The 18,936-nt window shown below is 38.8% G+C and overlaps 2 protein-coding genes across 2 annotated transcripts in view; both read right to left on the bottom strand.

The window, feature by feature from the left end:
• The window catches only part of LIN9 (lin-9 DREAM MuvB core complex component), a 30,112-nt gene extending 24,318 nt beyond the window's left edge, over positions 1-5,794 (bottom strand). The window contains exon 1 of the mRNA XM_070734335.1: positions 5,399-5,794. Coding sequence (XP_070590436.1) covers positions 5,399-5,477 — 79 coding nt within the window. The 5' untranslated portion in view covers positions 5,478-5,794. The remainder of the gene's footprint in view (positions 1-5,398) is intronic.
• A 9,781-nt stretch (positions 5,795-15,575) lies between these two features.
• The window catches only part of PARP1 (poly(ADP-ribose) polymerase 1), a 49,405-nt gene continuing 46,044 nt past the window's right edge, over positions 15,576-18,936 (bottom strand). The window contains exons 20-21 of the mRNA XM_070728039.1: positions 17,936-18,050; positions 15,576-16,043 (exon numbers count right to left, since the gene is read on the bottom strand). Of these exons, the coding sequence (XP_070584140.1) occupies positions 15,962-16,043; positions 17,936-18,050 (197 nt within the window). The 3' untranslated portion in view covers positions 15,576-15,961. The remainder of the gene's footprint in view (positions 16,044-17,935; positions 18,051-18,936) is intronic.

Here is an 18,936-nt window from a genome sequence, read left to right as displayed (position 1 = left end):
AATTAATAACAATAACAACAACAACAACAACAATAATAATATTCCAGATTGATCCAATCCAAGCCTTTCAAGTAGGCCAGCACTGAAGCTGGCATTGCTAATTCATCTATTTATTCCAATTTAAACACCTTCTGCTTAGTTACATGGCATAGCAAGATTAAGGATGAAATAGTAGATTTGCTGTTCTACTTTTCTGTACTCCACTATTAATATTTTGACTTTGTATTTTTATGTTAAAAAGAAAGCATTTAAGCCATATCTACTTTACAGATATAAACTGATTTCAAAACTTTTACAAACTCAATACAAGGAAATATAACTGTGGAAAACTACAGTTTTGATAAGGAGAGATTTTTTTCTAAATAATATTTTTATGTTGTAAAAAATGCATTAGAGATTATAGCTATAATATTAAATTAAATTAAAATATAAAACAAAATACCAGAAGCATAGTAGTATACATTAATGATTTAATGTATATTAAATCAGAGTTTGATTGCTATAGGGCAGGCCTCTATAACTGTTGGCCCGCGGGCTGCTTGCGTCATATACAGGCTAAACCCAACTTGGTTCCGCAAAGGCAAAAGAAATGTCACGATAGGTCACATGATGCAATCGAGTCTGACACCCATGCTATAGGGTTTTTTGCTTGCTCATTTCAGCACCTACTGCTTATTTCTCAATTTATAATAAACTGGCTATATTCAAATGGTCATATCATAAATTTTACTTCCTTCACATCAGGATCAAAATCATACATTCATTAAAAACATTTATTGGAATTTCATAAAAGATATAGCACAGGATGCCCACAAAGGGAAATTTCAATAGCAATTAACGAATTAACGATGTATATTCTTTAATCAATATTACACAAGTGCTTTAGTCTTTCTTTAATTTTACAATAATACTGTTATATTATTTGAGTTTTGGGTTACAATGAAATAATCCTACAGATGGCTTATATTTTACATTAAGGAACTGAAATACTTCAAGATGAAATAATATAACCTGCAATTATTGGGTTAATATATTTATTCATCAGAACAGGTTCTTAGAGGAAACTATGAACATGCTTTTAAATTTTATTTTAAAATGTCTATATTTATTTTTCAATAATTCTCCTTTGATGATGGAGTATCAGTGATGGCGAACCTATGGCATAGCCCTAGCTCAGCTCCAACGTGCATGTGTGTGCCAGCCAGCTGATTTTTGGCTCACACAGAGGCCCTAGAAAGGCTTTTTTGGCTTCCAGAGAGTCTCCGGGGGAATGGGGGAGGGCGTCTCCTGGTTCCAGGGAAGCCTTTGGAGCCTGGGGAGGGCAAAACACGAGCCTACTGGGCTCACCAGAAGTTGGGAAACGGGCTGTTTATGTTCTCCAGAGGGTCTCCGGTGGCTGGAGTAAGCCATTTCCCCCCTCCCCAAGCACTGAATTATGGGTGTGGACACTCGCGCATGCACAATAGCGTGCCCATGCTCTTTTGGAACCCAAGGAAAGAAAGGTTTGCCATCACTAGATTAGATCTTCACCAACAGTGTTTTAGCTGAATAAAGGCATTATATTATACAGATGAATAAATTTTAAAGAAAAATATTAGCAAAGATGTAGAAAAATGCAGTGGTCTGTTGAATCAAGCCACTGTCCTATTTAGTCAGTATTCTGTCAGATGCATTCCAGAAGTTTACAAACATGGACAGTTATAATGCTAAGCCTACAAATATTCTTTCATGTTAACCCTAACAGAATGTTCTATAGAGAAAATTAAAAACCTATTATATCCATATTGCCAAATCAATTTGATATCACCAAGGTTATTTCTATTTTATAATCCCCAATTCATACATTATTGTATTAAGCCAATAAGATGTTTCTCTATGTCATAAAGCAAGGCAAGTTTTCTCAACTAGACTGGCTAATCAAAACTCTTATTTACTCAGCAATAAGAATTCATAACCATGTCTATACAGTCTATAATGTACTACACTTTGCAGTCCTATTCTGGCATCCAACATACTTCAATTTGACTTCCGCATAAATCTGTTTATGATTTTAGCTTAAATTGGGGGGTTTAGGTAGAAGACTGTTGGAGAATTATCTAATTTTCTAAAAAATGAATTTTAATTATATCTATGTGAATTTAAACTGCCTTCTCAGTAAATGGGCATGAATGTATGCAGGTGATGGCTAAAAAAAGGCTTGCTTTTAAGAATCAGAAATTCCTCAATATTAATCTAAATCCCTTTCCTTTGAGAATCAAGCGTTCACAGCCAGATGTAGAGCTTAAGTAGATTCTAACATCTAGCTTTTCACAGCTGTGACCTCTTGTATAAGAAATATATAATCACATTAATCCCAGCCAGCAAATTAAACTTCTGAACTAGAAAACCCAAATAGTTTTGATATCCAGTATTTGAGAGAATTAAATCAAACATATCAGAAACAGGCTTTTCTAACCAGATGTTAGATTCTGGCTGTCAGCATTCAGATGCTCTAACAATACTGTCTGAAGCTTATGCAACCTAAACTCCAGCAATGTTTACAGAAACCTAAGGTTGTACACCTTAGATGGTATACTTGCAATGGCATAAGATTATAATAATATAGGTGAATAAAATTAAATGTTATTTAGAATATAATTTATTCCCCACATAGAAGAACTTTTCTAGATGTTCAATAAAATGTTCTAGAATAGATGTATGCAACAAAATCTGATAGACTCAGCATTTGGCTTAAGCAATAAAAGCAAAGGCAAATGACATGGAAAGCATAAATAATTTAGTATTCTTTTATCCATAATCTTCAGCATGGCACACATTAATTGGATTAGTGGATTAGTTAATTGAAAGGCACACAGAAATAAAAAAGTAGCAATGGTTTAATCTGCAACTTTGTATAGAATATATATTCATAAACACATTTTCTGAATATATAATTTACACATTCTTTTAGTTATATATAGGATAACATAAAAATTACCTAGCATTTAACATTTTCTTACTCTATATTTTCAATGCCAAACATTTTTGACTATCAATTTGACATTCAAAATTAATGACAATGCCATATACAGTACTACTAATTTATCATAAATATAATAAAGAATATTAACTTCTGCAGTGTGTTATATGCCTTGTCTCTTGTCCAGCTATCATATATATGCCACACAAAGAGAAATCCATAAGCAAAGGTTTACTCCCCAGAGTGAAATTTTCTTTCTCCCTCCATTATTACATAACCTGTAAGTCCAATATAGATAGTTCCAGATTCAAAATGTCTTTGAACCCTGGAATTCTTCACATTAGATTGAAGAATGGAATCTATAATTTGATTTCTTCCATATTATAAAATAAAAATATTGGTAATAATAATTACACTATTATTTTAAAACAATATGTAGTTTATCCATTAAGATTATATCTTGTGTTGTCTTTTATGTCATTTCATGACTTTCCTCAATGGCCTTATTTCAATATTCACTGTGCAACATCAATACATGTTCCACACATCTTTATCAAACTCAATATTTCAAAATATAGACAGGAATATTTGATATTATCTTTTACCATAAAAAGTAATGGTTTCTTTTATTTATATATCTGCATCATACATATTAACAAACAAGCCAAACAAACATTTTTACCAAATTGCTTCTATAATAACTCTAAAACTTTTATAAAAAGGTATCCTTCAATAAATAATTTTCTTTCCACTTCATTGGTGGCTCAATCCTTCTTATATGAGGTACAGATCAGTATATACTGAAGTGATTTGCAGGGGATCAGATTTTCTTCTGTAATACCGGTAATGACAAATTCAATCTTCTCAAATTACAGTGCTGAATATAAAAACCATGAAGTAATGTGGATTTATATTTATGTAAGGAAGAAGTGTGCCATATATTCAAATCCAGAATTTAATTTAATTCCAAGGAAATGACTTCCAGCAAAGTCTGACTGTTGAATCTCAGGATTCTATATGAAACAAAATCAGTTCTCCAGATCTGGCTGCTCTAGCCCCAATTGTTCAGTACTTTTAGGGAGGTGTGCCTTCCATTCTCAATTTTAAAAACATTTGATCTTGCTTTCAGTCATTTTGCCAACCTACTGGTACTAATTTCACCATACAGACGGGGCCACTCACGATAATAGCAGCATAATTTCCCAGACATAATACACAAATTGTTTAAATATATAAGATGCAGACAACTATCAAAACAGGATTACAGACCATTAAAAGGTTTACCACCTACCCAAACATTACTTTGGCATATACAAGAGAAGAGTTAGATGCAAAGCCATACTCAATAACATTTAAAAACAATTTTCCCATGAACCAGTGCACTTCTCAGAGTAAAAGTCAAGAGAGACAAATCTCTTCCAAGCATACAGGAGGTTAACGTCATGACTACTACAAGGATGCAACTACTAGAAGGAAGTACAGTCTGGAGGACAGAAGGGAAATGGGGGACATGATCAAAACATTTAAATATGTTAAAGGGTTAAATAAGGTTCAGGAGGGAAGTGTTTTTAATAGGACAGTGAACACAAGAACAAGGGGACACAATCTGAGATCAGTTGGGGAAAAGATTAGAAGTAATGTGAGAAAATATTATTTTACTGAAAGAGTAGCAGATGCTCGGAGCAAACTTCCAGCAGACGTTGGTAAATCCACAGTAACTGAATTTAAACATGCCTGGGATAAACATATATCCATCCTGAGATAAACTCCAGGGAATAGTATAAGGGCAGACTAGATAGACCATGAGGTCTTTTTCTGCCCTCAATCTTCTGTGTTTCTATGTTTCTATGCTCACAGCAAGGCAAATACCACCTTTTATTTTATTTACGGCTTGAAGCTGCGCTCGCCCTCCCTGCCTATCCGGGAGAGGCATAATGCCACTTCGTTGCCCTACACACAACAACCCCATTTAAAAAAGGAGCGTGCGTTTTTCCCCTGCCCAGGACGGACCCACAATCGCGGTTCCGGCCTGCTCCGAGTCTCGGGGTTCAGGGTGCCGTTCGGTCCCCCCCAGGAGAAGGGCAAGCTTATATAATAGCGGCTTCCGGCCCTCCTCGGTTGGCCTCTCCCCGCCGCAGCCCCCTTCCAAAAGTCGAGGCAGAGGGCGGAGGGGAGGCCATACAGAGCCGGGCCAGGCACCGAGCGAGGAGGTTGTGACGCCGGCCCCGCGCAGCTCTGGCTCCTACTACAACAGCGGCAGCAGCAGGAGCAACAAAAGAAGTAGCAAGCGCCGGCAGAGGAGCGAGACCGGGGACGGTGACTCAAGAAAGAGGGAGGCAGAGTAAGGGTCCGGTAGCCGGGACCTCTGGTTCGGGAGAGAAGCGAGCGGGGAGGGCCGGCCGCGGGGCAGAGTGAGGGGGACAAGCGACGGCTACTCACTCTCGTCAGGCAGCTGATCCAACTCCGCCATCTTGAAGGAGCCGCGCCGCTTTTTCAAAGGCTGCCCGTCGCGGTGCATTGTGGGGGAGGAGACGGAGCCCTCGAAGCTTTGGCCTGACTGGAGGGAAGAGGGAGGAGGAGGAGGGGGCGGGACTTGCGCGAGTCGCTCGCTTTTCCACCCGGGCTCTACGAAGGCTCGCGGCGGGAACTACCGCTCTCCTTTCAGGGCTCGGCGCAAAAAGAAGAAAATAAAGTTGCAGTTTCACGACGGCTTTGGTCTTATCGTTCCGCGAAGCGAGAGAGGACGAAATGGGACGGCTGCATAATGCAACGGCCGCATCTTGGTGGGTGGCTCCATCACTGGCGGTTGAACGCTTAATTTGCCCGGAATGTTATAAACCAGGACTCTCGAAAAAGTGCAGAGAAGAGCAAAGCAGGATGATTAGGGGACTGGAGACTAAAACATACGATGAACGGTTACAAGAACTGGGCATGGCTAGTTTCTTCTCCTAGTACAGAGGTAGGCAAAATTGGCTCTTCTATGACTTATGGACTTCAACTCCCAGAATTCCTGAACCAATCGTGCTAGCTCAGGAATTCTGGGAGTTGAAGTCTACATGTCATAGAAGGGTCAACTTTGCCTACCCCTGTACCTAGTAGCTTCTTCTGTAATATCGCACTACTAAGCAAAGCATACAAAACTTTCGCCAGACCAATCCTTGAATACAGCTCATCTATCGGGAACCCACACTGCATTTCGGACATAAATATACTGCTCAAAAAAAATAAAGAGAACACTCAATAACACATCCTAGATCTGAATGAATGAAATATTTTCATTGAATATTTCATTTGCACAATAGCATGTGAAATTGATTGTCAGTCAGTGTTGCTTCCTAAGTGGACAGTTTGATTTTACAGAAGTTTGATTTACTTGGAGTTATATTCTGTTGTTTTAAGTGTTTCCTTTATTTGGGGGGGCAGTGTACATTAGAAAGCATCCAGAGATACTTTACGATAAGAGTCCTCCACTCCTCTACTCACAACACAACCAGACTTGAAATCGTAGGCTTAGAAAGCTTGGAGTTTTGTCGGCTTAAACATGACCTAAGCATTGCCCATAACATCATCTGTTATAACGTCCTTCCTGTCAATGGTTACTTCAGTTTTAACTGCAACAATACACTTCAATTCCAACAAAAAACTTCAATTGATACAAACTCAAATTAAACTGCCCCAAACTCGACTGTAGAAAATATGACTTAAGCAACCGAGTTGTTAATACATGGAACTCACTACGGGACTCTTGTTTTATCAACAAACTACCAAACCTTTACCTTTAGAAGGTCCACTGTTGACCTCACCTGATTCCTAAGAGGTCAGTAAGGAGGAGCATTAGGGTACCAGCTTGCCTACTGTCCCTGTCCTAATGTTTCCTCTTATCAGTATCCTTCTCATATATATAAACAAGTTATAGCTATGTATATTACCAATATGTACCTGACAAAATAAATAAATAAAATACGATGAATGGTTACAGGAATTGGGCATGGCTAGTTTAGGGAAGAGAAGGACCAGGGGAGACATAAGAGCAGTGTTCCAATATTTGAGGGGCTGCCACAGAGAGGAGGGGGTCAAACTATTTTTCCAAAGCACCTGAAAGCCGGACAAGGAATAATGGATGGATATCTGAACAAGGAGAGATTTAACCTGGAAATAAGGGTAATTTTTCTAACAGTGAGAACAGTCAATCAATGAAACAGCTTGCCTTTGGAAGTTGTGGGAGCTTCATCCCTTGAAACTTTCAAGAAGAGTTTGGACTGCCACTTGTCAGAAATGGTGTGAAGGGTCTCCTGTTTGGGCGGTGGGGGATGCAGGTTGGACTAGATGACCTACAAGGTCCCTTCCAATTCTGTTAATCTGTAATCAGGTCTCCTGCTCAGGAAGGGGTTGGACTAGAACAGTGTTTCCTAACCTTGGCAACATGAAAATATCTGGACTTCAACTTCCAGAATTCCCCAGCCAGCATTCGCTGGCTGGGGAATTCCGGGAGTTGAAGTCCAAATGTCTTCAAGTTGCCAAGGTTGAGAAACAATGGACTAGAACAGCGTTTCCCAACCGGTGTGCCGCGGCACACTAGTGTGCCGCGAGACACAGCCAGGTGTGCCGCCAAGCTCCTAGGGAAAAAGAAGAGCTTAAGGAGAGCCCTGCCCAGCTGGAGATTCCCTGGCAGCACCAGGTAGAAGCCGGCAATGCAGCACCCTTTTCCAGTGCCGCGCAAGGAGCTGGGCGTTGGAGTTTGGGGTGGGGAGCGATGAAAGTGCGGAGGCTGGCGCCGCGGCTGCCCCCACCCCCCAGTGCCTCCGTTCCCCTCGCGCCCCTGGCTTCTCGCCGCTGACGCCCGCCCGCCCGCTCGATCTGCCCCTTTCTCCAGCTCCTCCGGCGAGCGCTCGGAGAAAACCTTCTCACAGCGGAGGTCGGAGAAGGTTCTTTGGAACGTCGGGGGTGCGTGCATGCGTGCGCCCTATCCCCCAGCCAGCCTACCCGGAAAAGCTTTGCCGGCCTCCGCAGAGAAGGAAGAGAGAGAACAAGAGAGAGAAAGAAAGGAAGAGAGAGAAAGAGAGAGAAAGAGAGACAGAATGAGAGAGAGAGAAAGAGAAAGAAAGAGACAGCAAGTGGGGGGAAGGAGGGAGAGAGAAAGAGAGCCAAAGAGAGAGGAAGGAAGGAAGAGAGAAAGAAAGATAGCAAGAGAGACAGAATGAGAGAGAGAGAGAAAGAGAAAGAAAGAAAGAAAGAGACAGCAAGAGGGGGGAAGGAGGGAGAGAGAAAGAGCAAAAGAGAGAGGAAGGAAGAGAGAAAGAGATAGCAAGAGAGACAGAATGAGAGAGAGAAAGAAAGGAAAGAAAGAAAGAAAGACAGCAAGAGGGGGGAAGGAGGGAGAGAGAAAGAGCAAAAGAGAGAGGAAGGAAGGGAGAAAGAAAGGGATGGAGAGAGAGAGAAAGAGGGAGGGAGAGAAAGAGGGAGGGAGAAATAGAGCGAAAGGGAGAGATTTTTTTTGTCCAAACTTTTTTGCGCCCCCCCCCCCAATGTTCCCCAGGATTTTGAAAATGTGAATAATGTGCCGCGGCTCAAAAAAGGTTGGGAAACACTGGACTAGACCTCCAAGGCCCCTCCCAACTCTGTATTCGGGACAGCAGATTGTACAGGTAATCCTCGATTTATAATAGTTTAGTGACTGTTCAGTATTACAACAGCACTAAAAGTGACTTATGACTGGTTTTCACGCTTCTGATCGCTGCAGCATTGCCATGGTCAAGTGATCAAACTTCAGATGCTTGGCAAATGACTCATATTTATGACAGTTGCAGTTGTCATGCCGTCATGTCACTTTTGGCAACTTGATGAGCAAAATCAATGGGGAAGCCAGATGCATTTAACAACTAGGTTACTAACTTAGCAGCTGCGATGAATCACTTAAAAACTGTTGGCAAGAAAGGTAAAATGGGGCAAAACTCATTTAACTAATGTCTCACTTAGCAGCATGTTGGGCTCAATTGTGGTTGTAAATTCAGAGCTATTTACAAACACTGTTTGCAGGAAGTGTTCTGATTGGGGTATTACAAATACAAAGCAATAGCATAGCTTCAGTTTAGTGGCAATTTCTTATTATTTAATGTTGTATTCAAGTGAGCTGAGCAGTAATCTTATTACAACTTGATTTTTTGCAAATACATAATGACCCCAATTGACAAAGAATTGGCCTACATTTGAATAGTAACTCCTGTATATAAACCAGCAGAGAATTTGGCTTAATGTTTATTTCGGCCCCCAATGTTGCAACCAAAGATATGGCACAGGCCTAACTAGCAATAAAAATGGGGCATCTGGATTTTGCATGATTTTTATTATAAGTGATTTTTAGATGAGATCTGGATACCAAGATTAAAAATTTCTACAGATTGAAATATAATAACCACAGATTTTACCATTTCAATTACTGCTATGTGCAAGAACATTTATAGGGTATTGTGTCACATGAATTCGTAGAGTACACATACCCCTCTGGTTTAGATGATGTAACCTGGCACTGGCTTCTACACAAATTCTATTGACAAGATCTGGGTTATGTGTGAGCTTGTTGATGCCAAGGAAGAAGTCGTGGTTCTGGGATATGTAAGCTCCATAATCTGTTGATTAGATTCCTACTCCCTTTGGCTAGAGAAAGCTGCCAGCATGAGAGGAAGCTGGATGCAGATGGTGGTTAATATGACCTTGTGAGAAGAAGTAATGCCACCTGCCTTGAAGGGAGCAGTTTTGTGCCCTCCACAATCACTCATCCTTGTTGCCTTAATTACCTGTCCTCCCCAACTTTCCCTTCAGAGAGATTGGTGAAGAAGTGATAGAGCAAGTGAAGAAGACACCATGAGAAACAGATTATCTCAATTATTTTCTTTCAAATTTCAGGCCTGGTTATAGGATTAAGGCTGCATTGATTATTTTTTGTTGGCCCGGGAGATAAAGTAGTGGGAGTGTAATGCTCCCGATCCTGCTTGATTTCTTTACAGCCATAATATTCTTCTGTTCCAATTCCAGTTTGTGAAGGATAGAGGTCAAGCTTTCAAGCTCTTTAATGTAGGGTGCCTTGGAGGCCTCTCCTGTTTAACATGTACTGTACATGAAGCTATTTGAGAAAATCATCCCTTGGAAATGGTTGCACTCCTGCGTATAGAATAGAATATTATTTTATTGTGCTTGGACACACAAGGAATTTGTCTTGGTGCATATGCTCTCAGTGTACCTAAAAGAAAAATATACATTTGTCAAGAATCATGTGGTACAACACTTAATGATTGTCATAGGGGTCAAATAAGCAATGAAGAAACAATCAATATTCATAAAAATCTTAGGATACAAGCAACAAGTTACAGTCATACAGTCCTAAGTGGGAGGAAAAGGATGATAGGAATGATGAGAAAAACTAGTAGAAATAGAAGTGCAGATTTAGTAAAAAGTCTTGACAGTGTTGAAGGAATTATTAGTTTAGTAAAGTGATGGCATTCGGGAAAAAAACTGTTCTTGTGTCTAGTTGTCTTGGTGTGCAGTCCTCTGTAGCGACGTTTTGAGGGTAGGAGTTGAAACAATTTGTGTCCAGGATGTGAGGGATCAGTAAATATTTTTCCCGCCCTCTTTTTGACTCATGCAGTATACAAGTCCTCAATGGAAGGCAGGTTGGCAGCAATTTATTTATTTATTAGATTTGCAGAAATTGTTTTTTCTGCAGTTCTGATTATCCTCTGAAGTCTGTGTCGGTCCTGTTGGGTTGCAGCACCAAACCAGACAGTTATAAAGGTGCAGATGACAGACTCAATGATTCCTCTGTAGAACTGTATCAGCAGCTCCTTGGGCAGTTTGAGCTTCCTGAGTTGGCACAGAAAGAACATTATTTGTTGTGCTTTTTTAATGATACTTTTGATGTTAGGTAACCATTTTAGGTCTTGAGATATGATAGAACCTAGAAATTTGAAGGTCTCTACTGTTGATACTATGTTGTCTAGTACTGTATTGTGAGAGGTGGGTTTCTCCTAAAGTCTACCACCATTTCTACGGTTTTGAGTGTATAAATCATTTCTGCAATATGGGGTTTTTCCTGGATTCATGGCACCTTCAGGACAGGTAATGATGTGGTCAAAAAGACCTGCACAGCTTCACTTTATGTACAGTTGCAGCTATTCCTGAACTAGGAATTATTGTTGACAAATCACTCTATCCTTTTCACCTTAAGCTTGGCCTGTTGCTACTTGCTATATAAGAGGCTGCCATCTATGCTATTCTCTACAAATGAAAATGCCTTTAGTTATCTTTCCTATACTTTAAAAAGCATACATTGATTTAAAATAATTTAACACTTGTTTCATAAGATAGGATGTAAATTAATTTTTCCGAGGTGTGATATGGGTTATGAATACTGATAATTCAGAGCTACTGATAGGAATGCAGATTCTCATTAATGAAGCTAGATTAACTATGGATTTTGAATGAAGTTGCCCCAGATTACTATTTGGCAAATGCAGCATGAAGCCGATTATCTCTCCAAAGAGGGTGCTGATTTTTTATGTTGCAGCATGTGTTACCTTCTGACCACAACCTTTAAAGCTATAAAAAGCAGACTTATTCTCCCACATATATCTACAAGGACTGTTGACAAGGATCTGTATTTTAAAGTAAAAAAATATCTCAAATAGCAAGAGGAAACAGGAAAAATGTGCTTCTTTGAGCTTTCAGAGAAAAGCCAAGATATAAATTTAATAATAATTCCTATGGTCTTTTCTGTCAGCATTACCAGAAGCAATTTGACATCATCTGGAACTTAAAGATCCCCTTGTCTAGCAAATTGCAACATTCAAGTACTAATTAGTGTCAAACCTCCTAGCTATGCCAGCTGCTGAGGTGTAACTGCATAGGTATATGCAGAAATATTTGAAATAAAGAAGCAAAAACACAAAGTGAACTCTACTTTTCAAGCTCAATAAAATGTAACCACCCAGCCATGTCAGAATAGCACTGTGATCTTCAAAAATTCAAGAGGATCTCTCCCTTCCAAAGGAATTTGCAAGTTAACATTCCAATTACTCTTTTAAATTAACATTATATGAGCAGTGTAAGATCCCGGAATCCCTGTCTTATAATATTTATGAATAGCTGAGCGTTGATCACTATATACTTCTCTTGTCTGTTAGTCAAGTGAAGTAACAAATTTAAAATACACTTGCTACCAGAATAAATCATGTGTAAGAGAAAAATACTTTAACATGGTTTATACAGATCATAGATACAAGTTTGTTTTTAGAGCAGAAATTTAATCTATTACAATACATAACTGAGCTTTGAAGTCTTTGTTACATAAATCTATTGATCTTTTATTTCTGTCTTAAAAAATAGAAATTTCTGGAAATTCAAGTTAGTTAAAACTTTCACGTTTATAGCTAGTTCAGGAGGTAATTGTGATCTATGTGTCAAAAGCAGTTTTTTTCTTAGTTCATTTCGTCAGATTGTTTCAAGATACCAGCTGCAGTTGAGCCATAAATGTGGAAAACAGCAAGATTGAACACAAGGTGTTACTGTCTTCTAATGCATTAAAATGATGTCTGTGCATTCATTATGTGGCTGCATGGGGGAAAAACATGGTTTTTCAAAGAAATATCAGCTTCTTCTGTGATATCATGTCTGCCCTTCACTCTTGACTAGCCATTATGCATTTAAGAAGTTTAGTTCTTTGGAGAGTTAGTGACTAAATATTAACTTTGGGATGCAAAGCCACAGTAGTACAGCTGTGTGTATTATAAAACTTACCCCAAGATAAATTTATGTCAGAAAACTGGGAGGAACCAAAACATATATATTTTATAGCTGATTCTTATACATACCTACCTGATTCCCCTAAAATAAGACATCCCCTGATAATAAGCCCAATCGGACTTAATGTTGACTGTTCATGTTTTAGCCTCCAGTGCCCTAATTATTTTGTTGCTCTTCTCTGCACTCTTTCTATGTCTCAACATCCCTTTTACATTGTGGTGACCAAAACTGAATGCAATATTCTAAGTCCTGCCTTACCAAGGCATTATAAACTGGTATTAACACTTCATGTGATCTTGATTCTGTTCTGCTGGACTCTCTGGTAGGAGCCTCCCAAAAATTCAAAGGTACAAATTTCAGACACACACACGTTTGAAAATTCAAAACAATGTTCTTTATCACAAAATTCAAAATAAACTAAGCACTCTTTTTGTATTGCAAAGAGCACTCGTCCCAAAACAACCTGGTAGTTTGTACAAGTCCCTTATCAGTTCATAAGTACTTAGCTTGCAGCTGTGAAGAAAGTCACAGCCCTTCTTCTTCCATGAAATGAAACACACTTTGCTCTGCTTTGGTTTCAAAGTGGTGAAAAGTCAACAAAGGCCAGAGTCAGCAAGACATTCATGAAACACAAGGATCAGATAATTCTCCACAAGGCCAAACCCACATGCTGCAATTTATAGCAGCAGCACTAATTACAGCAGCCCCACCCAACCACAGGTGGCCTCATTTACTTTTGTAATAATCCTTTAGTTGTTGCTTCCTATGCATCACTCTATGCATGTGTGGATGTGTCATTAATTCTTGTTCAGAATCCAGAGATGATACAGATGATTGATCTCCTCCTGGGCTGTCTGCCAAACTCTCTTCCTCCCTGTCACTCAGGCCTCCTTGGTCAGAGGAGACTTTGTCGTCAGATTCCACTGGGAGCAAAACAGGCCTGCACCATGTGGATGTCTCCCCCACATCCACCTGCACATTCCTTGGGGCAGGAGCTGGGCCAGAGCTAAACACAACAGATTCTAACCCTGATAATGCAGCTTAGAACTGTGTTGGCTTCTTTTGCAACTGCTGTACACTGCTGACTCATATTTAAATGGTTGTCTACTAGGACTCCAAGATCCCTTTCACAGTTACTACTGTTGAGCAAGGTATCACATGTACTGAATCTGTGATTTGGTTTTCTTGCCAAAATTTAGAACCTTATTTTTTCTCCATTGAATTTAATTTTGTTAGGTAGCACCCAAGATGCCACTGAATGTTAGTGTGCAAAGCAGTGCAAATTTTGTGCAGTTCTTTAAAAGTGATGCCTTGCAACTTGCTATCATCTCCATGTCATTCATTCATTCATTCATGTATCATACTGGTACATAAGCTGTTAGTACATCTATTGCTCTTGTACCATTTGTATTTCCCTTGTTAACATTTTTGATCCAACTACACTGTTCCACTCACCTAGTTTCTGGGGTACAGAAACTGGGTATTTGTTACTTCCCAGATTTTCTCTGTTCCATATTTCTTTTTGCTTGATGACGGTAGAGTAAGTCACCTACTCCTCCTATGGTGCAGCATGCAAAGTATTTGTTTTTAAATACAGAAATATTGCAATACAGAAGCAGACGGCTATGGTAAGTTGTGGGTGTAGAAATGAAAGTTATTTCTTCCTTTTTTTTCAACAAGTCTGCTAAAGATAGCGGGAAAGGAAGGAGGTGCATATATGTAAGAATGAAAGGCATCTGTGAGTATATATGGGGCATATGCACATTAGGGCTTTGCATCCTTCAAAAATTTGAAAGAAATGCTTCAAAGCTCATGCAAACAATCACACCTATCATTCATAAAACAGCTGTTCTAGTTTAGGCTTCTGCACAAGCTTGGAAGTATGTCAGAGTCATACTCTACAAAGCATGGGACAAATTTAACCATTGGTTAAAAAAAAAGAAATTACTTAAAAATTATACATCAAGAAAAATATCTAACTAAAACAACATGTAAAACCAGTAAACAACGACATGAAACATAATACCAAATTGAAACGATAAAATGTAAACATCGATCGACACAAATTTTGAACTACAAAGAAACTGAATGAACAAACTCATAAATCACTGATAAATGATGGCACTAGCAACTGCGTCAAATACATATGGATAAAACTTCAGGAAAATCTATACCACCTATATGCTTAAACCACAGGCCGCAAAACATAGAAGCCCCAGCTCTCACGCTGGCCCCCCACACTCTTCTTACTACTCTTCTCTTGCTCTATTTTTCTATTCGTCCTCCTCTTATATTTCTTTCCCTTCTTTCTAAATCCTTTTCCCTTTCTTTCCCTCTCCTTCCCCAATCACGCATGCTATATAAGTAAACTATAATTGCTAGAATGTACATTATATATATTCCCTTTACTTTTCTGTACCCTGTCTTTAATGTATATAACCAATAAACATATTTTTACAAAAAAAAAAAAGAAAGTATGGCAGAGTCAAGTTAAAGTTAATGTAGTGTTGGCAATGCATCTTTTTTCATATTGTTATCACATTATTTTAATGAATGGTAGAGAGGTGCTATGCTTGTGTAGGTCTGTATCACTTTTTTTTAAGCGTGCAGATTTCACATATGCCTCAGTACATTCACTTTCCAGGATGCATCATCACAAGAGCAGAGTGGATGGAAAAAAAGATTGTTCCTTCTATACACGATCATCTTTAACACAGTTGTTGACGGAGCAACAGATTAGGATAGGATTCACAAACATTACACTTGACTTCTTACCTTAAAACCTTACACAGAAGTACTGTATTTTGCATACAAACAAACATTAGTACGAAAGTAGCTTTTATTTTCACTTCAAAATAAACACATTAACATTTATTCAGAATACAAATTAAGGAAGATTTGAAAAACAAGGGAAAGTGTGTAAACAATTCTAAATTTATCTTCCTGTCTTTTTTGCTGAAGTTTAATTCAAGGTTTATTGACTTCCCCTCCCTTTTGGGGGAGTGGGGGTTGTTGTTAGTTAAAGATGTACAGTATGTCCAAACTATATTAAGCCAAGAGGGGGAAGGAAGAGAAAGGGGGGGGGGGGGAGAGGAAGCACAAATACAAAATTGATCATAGTAATTTTCATCTAATCTTGCATATTTATCAAAAACAAAAGGAGGGGGTTCAAAAACATTTGCATTATTAAGTCTAAGAATCTGATCTTCACCAGAGAGTTGTCTTATAGTTGAACTTTAATTTCAGCAGATACTTCAGTTTCACTTGAGCAATATCATAGACAATATATCTGAAGAAAGTTATGAATGAAGGAAAACAAAGACATTTTTGCTGTGTTCTTTTGCATTGCCAAATAAAATAGGAAAATATAGAGACTATCTTCCAAGCCTTCTCAGATTTCTAAAATGACTCAAGATGGGTGAGAATTCTAGGATTTTAGCCCAAGGCAGCATATTGACAGATCAGTGGCATGACAGCCTTAATAAGGCACTTGTTAAAAGTTCCTGATACTGCATTTTAAACCAAAGTATGGTCTCTGGATTACCACTAAATGTAATTCAATATAGCATGCTGCAGAAGTCAATCTGAGAGTACCAAAGTATGAGAACAGCAAAAATTGCTCTCTACTCTAGAGCCCAAATCAGTACACCAACTGAAAAAAGCTCTCTCCAGTTACCACTTGAAAATAATAATTATAATTAATAATAATGATGATGATGATGATAATAATAATAATAATAATAATAATAATAATAATAATAATAATATATTAGATTTGTACGCCGCCCCTCTCTGAGGACTCGGAGTGGCTCACAACAAGCAAAACATCATATATAAATCCAACATTAAAACAGTTTTAATAAACCCTTATTAAAAAACAATCATACAACCCAAGCAAACTATACATAAAACAAAACAGCTAAGGGTATATTAATTTCCCCATGCTTGGTGACAAGCGGGCCACCACCGAGAAGGCTCTTCTCCTGGGTCCTGCACAGATGGCATTGTTTTGTCGATGGGACCCGGAGAAGGCCAACTCTGTGGGACCTAATCAGTCGCTGGGATTCGTGCTGCAGAAGGGGTCCTGGAGTATTCTGGTCCGATGCCATATAGGGCTTTATAGGTCATAACCAACTCTTTGAATTGTGACCAGAAACTGATTGGCAGCCAGTGCAGGCTGCGGAGTTTTGACAAAACATGGGCATATCTGGGAAAGTTCATGATTGCTCTCTGCACGATCTGAAGTTTCCAAACACTTTTCAAAGGTAGCCCCATGTAGAGAGCGTTGCAGTAATCGAACCTCGAGGTGATGAGGGCATGAGTGAATGTGAGCAGTCTTCGAAGAGGGGCGGCATACAAATCTAAATCCCTGTCTAAATAGGGCTGCAACTGGTGCACCAGGCGAATCTGGGCCCTCCTCGCCACAGCTGAAAGATGGTGCTCTAATGTAAGCTGTAGATCGAGGAGGACGCCCGAGTTGTGGACCCTCTCCGAGGGGGTTAGTTATCCCCCCCCCCCCAAGATTATGGACGGACAGATGGAATTGTCCTTGGGAGGCAGAATCCACAGCCACTCCGTCTTGTCAGGGTTGAGTTTGAGCCTGTTGACACCCATCCAGACCCTAACAGAGAAGCATGGTGTACATCCAAATCCAGAACTTGCTTAGTGAGCTCCTATGCCACTTAAATGAATGTAACTATTAGAACAGTATTAATTTCCTTTGCATGATCTATATTCTATTGCATCACTATTTTATCATGTTTCAATAGTTTTCATTGCTTTTAGCCACCCCGAGTCTTCGGAGAAGAGCGGCATACAAATCTAATTAATAATAATAATAATAATAATAATAATAATAAACTACTTACCGGCATATCTTAAGATACTTAGAATTTTAGGAATAATGGGCATGCAAATACATGGATAATTAAATAAATAATAGAGGCTTTAAAACTCCAGCAAAGCCTGTACTTCCTCAGCTCTTCCTAATTGTCAAAGAAATTTATCCCAGAAGTGCAGAGGTAATTTAATGAATGTGGACTTTTTAGCACCAGTATATATATACTGATGCTAAAAGTCCAAATTAATTAAGGCTAACAGTATTCACCTGGCTAGAAGCAACCACCTTCAAGCATTCCCAATGGCTATTTTTATCCTGTTCTAATATTGATCCAAGGATACTCATTATACATAAGAGAAGTATTGCTAATTCCAGATGGAATTCCTTTTCCCAAAGGGACATCTGCACCATCAAGAGGAACAGTGGCTTTGGGATCTGGGGCTGTCTTTCCCAAACCTAAAACAGGAAACAAATGACGGTAATTAAATCTAATGCATTCACATGTATATTGAAAATTGGAACTCATCTGATCTAAATGATAAGATCAGTTAATATAGCATGCAAAATAATTATGGGGATAGAATACCGTATTTTTCGGAGTGTAAGAGACACCTTTTTCCTCCCTAAAAGAGGCTGAAAATTCGGGGGTGTCTTATACTTTGAATGTAGCTTTTGAAGCTTTTTTCGAGCCCTAACTAGGTGCTAATGATACGGCTCTTATCTTGCAGGCTTTTTTACTGTTACTCTGTGAAGAATGTTTTCCAAGCCCTAAGTCTTTGCAGGCTTTTTTTCATTGCTCTACTCGCTCCCAATGTTTCTTTCCAGCTCTTACCAGCTTGCAAGCTCTTTCATTGTTACTCTCTCCGAATAAGGGTTTTTTAAAGCTCTAACCAGGGGATAAAATGATGTGCTGAAGCTGATCAGACTAAGGGGCGGCATACAAATTTAATAAATAAATCTAGTAGGCAGATTTCTCCCCCTAATTCCTCCTCCAAAACTAAGGTGCATCTTATACTCTGAAAAATACGATAGTTCCCCAAATGTTTAGGGGTGTTTTAGATATCATAGGTTTATATAAAATTGGAAGTATGAGAAGCAGATTTTCCCTCTCCTATATCCCAAATTAGAACTTAGGGACCAGGCAAGTGAAGATAAAATGTGTGATAAAATATCACATAGCTAAACTATGGAACTTGTTACCATCAAATACTGATGGGGACAAATGGATGCATTTAATTTATTTTATTTTATTCTTTTAATATTTATTTTTGTAAATTTTCATTCATAAACATTTTTGAAAAACCGTGCATTTTCAGAGTATCATTTACAAACAGAACACAAC

This window comes from Erythrolamprus reginae, chromosome 1, assembly GCF_031021105.1.
Source record: "Erythrolamprus reginae isolate rEryReg1 chromosome 1, rEryReg1.hap1, whole genome shotgun sequence".
Lineage (NCBI taxonomy): Eukaryota > Metazoa > Chordata > Lepidosauria > Squamata > Dipsadidae > Erythrolamprus > Erythrolamprus reginae.
This window is presented reverse-complemented; position numbering and strand designations above follow the sequence as displayed.